This window comes from Tachysurus vachellii, chromosome 4 (genome assembly GCF_030014155.1).
Source record: "Tachysurus vachellii isolate PV-2020 chromosome 4, HZAU_Pvac_v1, whole genome shotgun sequence".
Lineage (NCBI taxonomy): Eukaryota > Metazoa > Chordata > Actinopteri > Siluriformes > Bagridae > Tachysurus > Tachysurus vachellii.
This window is the reverse complement of record NC_083463.1, coordinates 32,783,140-32,793,139: the sequence shown is the minus strand read 5'-3', so window position 1 is coordinate 32,793,139 and position 10,000 is coordinate 32,783,140. Positions and strand designations below refer to the sequence as shown.

At 40.9% G+C, this 10,000-nt stretch overlaps 3 protein-coding genes across 5 annotated transcripts in view; all 3 read left to right on the top strand.

The window, feature by feature from the left end:
• The first annotated feature begins 774 nt into the window (after nt 1-774).
• Nucleotides 775-4,035, top strand: mif4gda (MIF4G domain containing a). Of its 3 annotated transcripts, none has more exons than XM_060867230.1 (6): nt 775-839; nt 1,254-1,352; nt 1,658-1,767; nt 2,099-2,254; nt 2,807-2,899; nt 3,271-3,651. In XM_060867230.1, exons 2-6 carry the CDS (start codon nt 1,277-1,279, stop codon nt 3,499-3,501), a joined length of 666 nt encoding a protein of 221 aa, XP_060723213.1. In that variant the 5' UTR covers nt 775-839; nt 1,254-1,276; the 3' UTR covers nt 3,502-3,651. The 3 variants fall into 3 exon arrangements, 2 of the variants coding, with proteins under 2 accessions (XP_060723213.1, XP_060723214.1); XR_009648329.1 differs by lacking the exon at nt 775-839 and adding an exon at nt 3,658-4,035 and having other exon boundaries at nt 1,112-1,352; nt 3,271-3,561; XM_060867231.1 differs by lacking the exon at nt 775-839 and having other exon boundaries at nt 1,111-1,352; nt 2,099-2,209.
• A 1,229-nt stretch (nt 4,036-5,264) lies between these two features.
• sumo2a (small ubiquitin like modifier 2a) lies at nt 5,265-8,243 on the top strand. The gene is made up of 4 exons (XM_060869082.1): nt 5,265-5,417; nt 6,707-6,838; nt 7,334-7,405; nt 7,656-8,243. Exons 1-4 carry the CDS (start codon nt 5,397-5,399, stop codon nt 7,716-7,718), a joined length of 288 nt encoding a protein of 95 aa, XP_060725065.1. The 5' UTR covers nt 5,265-5,396; the 3' UTR covers nt 7,719-8,243.
• A 1,013-nt stretch (nt 8,244-9,256) lies between these two features.
• Nucleotides 9,257-10,000, top strand: part of jpt1a (Jupiter microtubule associated homolog 1a) — a 6,355-nt gene continuing 5,611 nt past the window's right edge. Inside the window, exon 1 of the mRNA XM_060869081.1 lies at nt 9,257-9,534. Within this exon, the coding sequence (XP_060725064.1) occupies nt 9,479-9,534 (56 nt within the window). The 5' untranslated portion in view covers nt 9,257-9,478. The remainder of the gene's footprint in view (nt 9,535-10,000) is intronic.

Below are 10,000 nucleotides of genomic sequence, written 5' to 3'. Positions count from 1 at the left end.
AGAAACACTGTGCACAGTGTCGCCCCCTGCTGGCAGAGTGCTTTCTCCCATCAAATACATTTAATCTCATGAAATAATCGATTGATTTGATTGTTAATGCTTTAGTGAGGATTATTAAACCCCTGACTAGTTCCTATTTACTGCTACAAAATACAATAGAGTAATAATTTGTGTTTATTTGATCCAAATTGAGAGATATTTAGGGGGAAAATCCTGATGTGACCTTGCAGTAATATTTACAGCAGTTCTCCCCGTTTCCTGATTTATTTATTTCTCCTAATTTATTTTTTAAAAAAAAAGATGTTTCTACATAAATAAAACAAAATCAAGACAAAAGTATTGATCGTAATTATTTACTATTTATTATTCAGGTGCATCTCAATACATTAGAATGTCGTATAAAAGTTTATTTATTTCAGTAATTCAACACAAATAGTGAAACTTGTGTATTATATAAAGTCAGTAAACACAGACTGCAGTCATTTTAAGTCTTTTGTTCTTTTAATTGTGATGATTTTGTCTCAGATGAACTGCAAGAAGAAACGAACGCTACAAAGTGCGCATGCGCAGATCAAGGCTGCCCCTTCATGTGGTTAGATGCCTTTTTTCAGGCAGTTTGTTGTGAAATTATTTGCATATACTCACAAACTGATAAATACATTTATTCGTAACAGCATTTGTTTATTTGACATTTGTTAGCTTGAACTTTTTTCCCGATTATTTCCTAAACAATTTGTTTTAATCAGGCGATTATTATAGTTACCTATCGTCACCCAGGGGTCCTCATTGTGCAGGGGAACACAATATAAACACTGCAATGAGTAAATAGAGTAAACAAAGTGAGTCATTTATAACGTTTTAGTCAAACTGTTATAAGCCTTTTATTACTATGTCACTATTGAGCCGTGTACTGAATCGTGAAGTGTTTTTATGTGTAACAGTGTGTGTGTGTGTGTGTGTAACAGTGTGAGGGAGGAACAGGGAGTGTGTGTGTGTAACAGTGTGTGTAACAGTGTGTGTGTGTAATAGTGTGAGGGAGGAACAGGGAGTGTGTGTAACAGTGTGTGGGAGGAATAGGGAGTGTGTGTGTAACAGTGTGTGTAACAGTGTGTGTGTGTAACAGTGTGTGGGAGGAACAGGGAGTGTGTGTGTAACAGTGTGTGTAACAATGTGTGTGTAACAGTGTGAGGGAGGAACAGGGAGTGTGTTAGTCATTTATTTATGTAAAGTGTGTAAAGTATCTCGTCTTAAAGGGAAACGTCAGCTGATTGTGAGGATGGAGCACACAGAGGACTGGAAGATTCAGGCTTTAAACACAGAAACACAGCAGATGCTGAAAACAGCACTGACAGGTACTGAGTATCATCTGAGTGACAGCTGACATGTAACTGTGTGTGTGTGTGTGACTGTGTGTGTAACTGTGTGTCCCTTATTGTGTTTGGTCTTTATGAGATGGGTTGATAGTAAAGTTGTTCATAACGTATGTCTATAATTGATAAACATTTATTTATTTGAAATATCTGTGTCTGTGTGTGTGGTGTCTGTGTCTGTGTCTGTGTGTGTGGTGTCTGTGTCTGTGTGTGTGGTGTCTGTGTCTGTGTGTGTGTGTGTGTGTGTGTGTGTGTGTGTGTGTGTGTGTGTGTTCATCTCCTCACAGACCCAGGCACAGTAGACTTGGTGAAGTTGTGTGATCTGATAGTGGACCAGGCGCTGAAGGACTCGTCCCTGTGCAGAGACGCAGGACATGTCTGCTGTACCTTAGTGCAGGTATGAACACAGTGTCCCAGTCTACAGCACTTAACAAACACTAAGATGTTAAAATGGGGGTGAAGCTGAGCAGGTGTGCTGTGGGCGGAGCTTCACCCCTGACCTGCAGCAGAGTATGGATGGAGACGTCATGTCTTAATGTCATGTTAAACTCACAAGCCTGCTGATGTGCCACTGAAATCTCTCCTGTTTCTTTTTAGATTTCATTCTTTTGTTTTTTGCTGATGGTGTAATTTGTGCTACAGGTTTTTTGCTTCCTGCTACATGCCTTTTCTTCCTCCTCCTTTTTTCTTCTTCTTCTTCTGATTATTCTGTACCGTGTGTACGGCAGGTGGAGGCTAAGTGTAGCAGCTCCAGTGTGTTCAGGAGTAATATGCTGACTCGGCTGCAGCAGGAGTTTATGAGGCGAGAGGAGACGCGGCAGCGATCGCTGCATGAGTGGGTGTGTGTCGTCTCTCTCCTCTGTAACATCTTTGACAATCTGAAGGTGTGTGTTCATGGACACAGTATGTAATCAGCTTAATTACTTCTGATGATGATGATGATGATGATGATGATAATCTTCCTAGACAAAACACAAATTTGCTAATTACTGCTGTAAAATTTAATTATTATTATTATGAAGAAATACATTAAAAAAATGACCTCACATCACAACTGTGTGTGTCTGTCTGTGTGTGTTTGTGTGTACGTGCGTGTCTGTGTGTGCGTGCGTGTCTGTGTGTGTGTGTCTGTGTGTGTTTGTGTGTGCGTGCGTGTCTGTGTGTGTGTGTGCATGTCTGTGAGTGCGTGTCTGTGTGTGTGCGTGTCTGTGTGTGTGTGCTTGTGTGTGTCTTGTGTGTGTGTCTTGTGTGTGTGCACTTGTGTGTGTGTGTCTGTGTGTGTGTTTGTGTGTGTCTTGTATGTCTTTGTGTGTGTGTGTCTTGTGTGTGTGTGTCTTGTGTGTGTGTGTGTGCACTTTGTGTGTGCACTTTGTGTGTGCACTTTGTGTGTGTGTCTTGTGTGTGTGTCTTGTGTGTGTGTGTGTGTGTGTGTGCAGGTAAATAACAGCCCCATGGCTGCTCTGGTGGATCCGGTGTATGACTGTTTGTTCAGATTGGCTCAGGCTGATGCTCTGGTTAATGAAGTGGAGGTGAGACATCACACACTTACTCCATGTTCACTGCATCTGCTCCCTTTTACACAGACACACAAAGACAACTACACACACACCATTTCTTTTATTTTTATTTAATATTTTATGCTCAGGTCCCATTTGCTGTTTATTTACTTTCTATTGAAAATCTCTTATGATATAATTTAAGCCACTTCTGCTTTTCTTGGAGCTGCTGAGTGTCTTAATCATTGTGTTGCTCGATTACACACTGCCTTGTTAATACCATGAGAACTAGGACCTGTGTGAGATGGAGGGGAGGAGAATGAACTTATCAGCACTTTCATGTAACATGTCTATTTGTGTGTGTGTGTGTGTGTGTGTGTGTGTGTGTGTGTGTGTGTGTGTAGGTGGACTGCTTGGCTTTGCAACTCCATCGTCTTGGTGAGCAGTTGGAGAAGCTGAACACCAGGCGGATGGATGAGCTCTTCTTCCTGCTTAGAGACGGTTTCCTCCTGCAGGACGATCTGAGCTCCATGAGCCGCCTACTGCTGCTGGAGCTGCTCGAGTGCCGTGCTGCCAGATGGAATCTGAGCAAAAACGCTCAGCGCTACTACTACTACAGCGAGGTGGTGGAGTGAGGAACACTGGGATTGTGTCACAGAGTGTGATCTAGCATCAGGAGTAGAAGATCAGACTGTGTAAGGAGGAAGATGAGCGAGGAGCTCCAGGGGTTCCTCCTGCTGTCTGGAGATGTGATGTACTGAGGTTGTGTGTGTGCATGTGTGTGTTCACAGGTGCAGGTGTGATTCATGTGCTTCAGGTGTGGAGGATTGAGATGATTGTTCCAGTGATGTGGATCTGCCAGGACAGACACATTAATCATCTTGTTCTAGTTGTTCTGAGATGAACAGTGTTTGCACTTCTCGCTGTTAGATGATGCTGATTCCGTTAAAACTGAGTAATAAAGTGTTTGTTCGTATTTGATCAAACTGTGATACGCTGATCATCACCAGCACTGACAAACCGATAAACGTCACTCACATCCGACGTCAAACTGATTTTTTTTTGATAAACAGTTTTGTATATTTGTACTGTTTAAAAATAAATACGCTCGTTTGTTATATGAGTGTTTATAGTGAAATTTATCTAAAATAAAAAGTGTTTGTTGGTCATTTGCTGATGTCTCTTTCCTTCACGTCCAGCGTGGAGCGACGAGGCTGAGTTACCTGGCGGATTAACATTATTTATAAAGATGACTAACTGCTTTGTGTCTCACATGAATAGATCTGTAGCTGTTATTATTGCTGGTGATGTGGTTTATGCGTTTTGAGTGACGATACTTGTAGCCAATAGAAGCACAGCTCCGAATTCTATCATCCAATCAGGAGGCGGGATTTGTCACGAAACGTAATGGCGGTAGTAGAACTAAAAATTAAAGAATATAACGAATGTTGTGAATTATTGGGTAGATTCACTTCAAAGAAATTTGCAGCTTATCGTGTTTTCATTAAATCAGTATTAAACTGAGTTAAAGTTTTTAGTTGCGATCTTTACGAAAGCTTAAAAAAGGTCAACAGTTTGTTTGTAATTCCACTTACGCACAGCAGAGGGCGCTGAACATACACCAAGTTCCCACTGTAATACACAGCTTTCATATCCTAACATCCCTTTATTCATGTGATCTGTGCCGGTGTTTACAGTGTGAGACATTACACAGACATTACACAGACATTACACAGACATTACAGGGACATTACACAGACATTACAGGGACATTACACAGACATTACAGGGACATTACACAGACATTACACAGACATTACACAGACATTACAGGGACATTACACAGACATTACACAGACATTACACAGACATTACAGGGACATTACACAGACATTACACAGACATTACACAGACATTACAGGGACATTACACAGACATTACACAGACATTACACAGACATTACAGGGACATTACACAGACATTACACAGACATTACAGGGACATTACAGGGACATTACACAGACATTACACAGACATTACACAGACATTACACAGACATTACACAGACATTACACAAAAAACATAGTTTATTAATTATACATTAATTATTAATGTATATGTATAAATGATAAATGTATAAAAGTCATTAAAACTACATCTGAATGTACACTCATAGCGCAAAGTAAATTGATATTTTTGTTTAAAATAAATAACACTTTAAATTATTATTATTAATAATTTTATATTATTACACTACCGGAAGTAGACGTCATTTCCCGCGACTGTTCGCGCTTGGTTTTTTTGTGGGGAATTTATTTCCCTACTCATTTTCCGGCATGTCCCGCCTTTTCTGTGTTTCAATTGGTCAAGTACGCACTCTATTTATAGAATATGCAATAGTCACCAATCAGATTACAGGAGGTGGGAATATTTCAGCCAATCGTAGAGCAGATATATCTCAATTTATTAGAATATAGGCGGGAAAAGAAGCGAGCCGTAAGAAAGAGAGAGACGCAGAGAGACAACAGCAATGGCGGACGAGAAGCCCAAGGTGAGGTGATTAAAAAACACACACAACATCGCGTGTGTCATTTTATCTATTATTATTATTTATTATTATACATTTATATAGTTGGAATTCATCGCTCATTCACCCTCGTGAACACAAAAATACAAAGAAATAATAATAATGTTACGAATGCTATATTGCTAAGAGGCTAACTAGCTAACGGGCCGGTTAGCATCCAAGCTAGCGTTAGCATCCAAGCTAGCGTTAGCATCCAGGTCCAATATATTTAAAGTTCTCTAAACCTTATTAATGTCAAGGTTTTGTGTTTTAAAGCTTGTTTAAAATAATACGACGTCTGTGTTTTTCTGTATTTAAGCGAGTGGATATTTATGATGTTTAAATGCTGTGAATGGATTAGCATTTAATTTATACAGTTTATACCTGAGTTACATTTCTGTGGTCTCATTTATTAAAGGGATTTATTCTTATTTTCAGAGTTTTACAAATAAAACCTTATTTATTAAGAAGGTTTGCAGTGTATTTCAGAATCTATAATAAACTTTATTAATCATTGAGTTGTTATTAACTGTGTGTATATTATGTTGTCTAATTGTGTTTATTTTGTGTATTATTATAAATGTGTTGTGTATTTTGTGTATATATTGTGTATCGTAGTCGTTTGTTATTTAAAATGGATGAATATTTTGTCTTGTATTGTGTATTGATTGTAACAGATGTTTTAGTTGAATGTGACTTATTTAAAGGATCTTTTTACTTCAGGTTTCGGTGTTTAAATTGATTTCCGCTTTATTTGTAGTAAAGTTTAGAAAGTTGTTCGTTCATTCATTCATTCATCTTCTACCGCTTATCCGAACTACCTCGGGTCACGGGGAGCCTGTGCCTATCTCAGGCGTCATCGGGCATCAAGGCAGGATACACCCTGGACGGAGTGCCAACCCATCACAGGGCACACACACACACTCTCATTCACTCACACACTCACACACTACGGACAATTTTCCAGAAATGCCGATCAACCTACCATGCATGTCTTTGGACCGGGGGAGGAAACCGGAGTACCCGGAGGAAACCCCCGAGGCACGGGGAGAACATGCAAACTCCACACACACAAGGTGGAGGTGGGAATCGAACCCCCAACCCTGGAGGTGTGAGGAGAACGTGCTAACCACTAAGACACCGTGACCCCAAGTTGTTTGTTGTAATAGTGAAATTCTTTTGGGTTTTAGTTGTTTGTCAAAATCTCACAGTGATGTTTCAGTAACCCTGTGACCTTGTTCTTCATCCCTCTCTCTTACTGTACCCTTCTTTAGGAAGGAGTGAAGACTGAAAATAACGAACACATCAACCTGAAGGTGGCGGGACAGGACGGCTCGGTGGTGCAGTTCAAAATCAAGAGGCATACGCCGCTCAGCAAACTGATGAAGGCCTACTGTGAACGACAGGTGAAAAAAACACATCGTCGTCAGCGTCTCTGTCATCCTCTTCCTCAGGAGTAAAATGGAGAGCACTGTGAAGATGGATGTCTGTAGTTTTAGACCTGATTTGTAGCAGAGTAACATGAGTGCTGCTTGGAGGAGACAATCCCATAACCCTCTACACATAGGTGTGTCAGGTTGTGCACAAAAGGGAGTGTTGTCTAGCAGAGATTCTACACCAATTCTGCATGCATCAAGAAGGAGATGGTGCTAAAATATTATAGTCTTTTTGCATGATCCTCAGAAGACAAATAAAACAGTTGAAGTTTGTCTTTCAAAAAGCTGTAGTGCTTTGTGTGTGTGGTCACATGACTTGTTGTTTTGAGGTTTAGTGTGCAAGCACATCAGACATGGTGAAACTGAGGAGTCCAGGAAGGATTGTGGGCGGAGCCTACTGTATTCTTCTTGACAGACTAGCCGCTGTTTTCATGGTGATGTAAATTCTGTAATGTTTTTGTGCAGGGACTCACAATGAGGCAGATCCGCTTCCGGTTTGATGGACAGCCCATTAACGAGACGGACACGCCTGCTCAGGTACAAACAGCACCGCCCATTACAAAAGCTCTACAATATTAAATATGTACACTGATGAAACCCAAGGTTGTGGTTCAAAAATTATAAACAGCAAACTGCTGCTGTATTAGTGGAGCAAAAAAACGTGTGCGAAGGTGCTGTCGTAGGGAGGGGAAAGAGGCGGAGCCTTAAAGCAGTGTGATAATCAGCAGATGTGGTATTTGAGACGAGGCCGATTTTACTGAAGTGCTTCTTTGCCTGCTTCTTACAGTTGGAAATGGAGGATGAGGACACGATCGATGTGTTTCAGCAGCAGACAGGAGGTGTGATTTGAAGCAGCGTCAGGTTCCAGTCCTCCATGTTTCCCTCCATTGAAGCCTCCATCATTCCCTCCATCGATCTCACAAGCTTGTGTTTGAACCATCACAGCAAAACCACAGACTGAATCATGGCTGCTCAGATCCTCACAGACAGTGTTTAATTTCTCTCTCTCTCTCTCTCTCTCTCTCTCTCTCTCACTTTAAGGCTGTTATATGGAATATTTTTCACCCTGTGTTCTGGCCCTTGTGGACCTTTTGACCAAAAAAAACAAGAAACCCTAGAACCATATTGATCAGGGTGTATGTTTAGTTTTGTTCTCTTTTTCTGTTATTGTTGTTTGTTGTTGTTTTTCTATTATGAATGACAGTCACAGCTAAAGTTTAGTTTTTGTTTTATTCACTTTACAGCTTTTATATCTTTTATAATTGTAGTAATTCTCTTTTTTGTACCCTATTGGTTTTATTCAGCCACATTTACAATGTGCTGTGTTCCGAAAGTAGAGTTTTTTGTGTCCAATAAAACAGTTGTATAAAATGAATTACAGCCTTATGTTTGACTTCCTGCACATCAGCTGTTGGTGTGTGAGTTGTTCTCTGTTATAAAGAATAATGTGTAGTATTGTGATGTGCTCCACAGCGCTGTTGAATTCGGATCGAATTCCGATCGGTCAGAAGATTTTGCTTTTTTCAAAGTGTTCAATTTCCATTTAAAATGAATAAGCTTCACATGACAAAATGTCGCCATGGTAATATCAAGTGTCCGCTACTTAGTGAATTGGCTAATACATGCATGGTAGGTTGATTGGCATCTCTAAATTGTCTGTAATGTGTGTGTGTGTGTGTGTGCCCTGCGATGGGTTGGCACTCCGTCCAGGGTGTATCCTGCCTTGATGCCCGATGACGCCTGAGTTAGGCACAGGCTCCCCGTCTTACATAATTAATTAATGTAAGATTAGGTCATTATTATGGACTGAAGAGCTGGACACTAGTAATTTTGAGACCTTATGTACCCTACATAATGCATAGTCTGTGTAAGTGCCATCATCTGGATGTAGGGATGTAGTGGTACTGACCTGGTCATTATAATGCACTACACAGGATGCACAATACATTATGTAACTCTATTCATTACATAGGGATGTAAACATGTACCCTATGATGGTAAGGGAGCTAAATTATCATGTGGATGTATTATTGTGCCCTATGTGGTGTGTATAAGCCATTCTATCTCCCTAAGTAGGGTTCTGCTGAATATATAGTACACAACATGAGGTGTAAAAGTTATTATAGGGAATGGATTTGTGTGTAAATGTAATAATAACGTAGTGCAGTTAGTGTGTGTGTTTAACAGAAGTGTACAGCCATTGTGTTTGCACGTGTTTAGGGACTGAGACCAGCCATTTCTAAACGTCCCCAGTTTACTTTAAACCTACTGGCTTCCTTCTTCCTCTGTCAACGGCTGTCATGACGTGAGCCGCATCTTGTTTCAGCCAATCAGAGCGATGATGTGAACCGCGTCGACCAATCAGATGTCACGAAGCGCATGATAAGGCGTGTCCTCAGTCCGAATGGAGCGGTTTGGACCTCAGACGCCTGTAGTGGTTTTTTTTTGTCAGACGCCGATGTCGGATTTTAATCGATATAAAATGAGACTGTGCGGGTGTTAGTGAGTCAGTGAGAGAACGGGATCGTTGTGCTGATTTCTAGCTTTGTCAGGAGGTGAGATTTAGTGTTAAAAGTCGTGTGAGATTTATAAAGGAAAAGAGAAAAGAAAATGACGACGACCACCACGTTTAAAGGCATGGACCCGGATGCTAAGAGCAGCTCCAGGTAAAGCATCATCATCATCATCATCATCACCACCACCATCATCATCATCTTCACCATCACCACCCACATCATCATCATCACCATCAGTCCGTTATACAGCTCATTAAGTCATTATCTCAGGTTCTGCACTGATGTCTATTGTTCCTCAAACCCACAACATCGTGGTGTAAAAACACCTTCACTTCGAATCCAGGCTCTAAAATCATCTCCTTCTGTCTGTGTGGCTTTGCTGCTGCTGGGACTTTATCTTCTCCATTGTTTCCTGAGGCAGTGCTGCATTGCTTTCACTCTCCTTCATCCATCCATCCATCCATCCTCCTCCTCCTCTTCCTCCTTTCTAACCAGCAGGTTCTTGTGCGTTTATCTTCTGATCTGAGTTCAGTATCATTTCTTCCTGTCTGGGTGAAAGCTGCAGCTGTACACAGGATGTGGTGTGTGTGCATGTGTGTGTGTGTGTGTGTGTGTG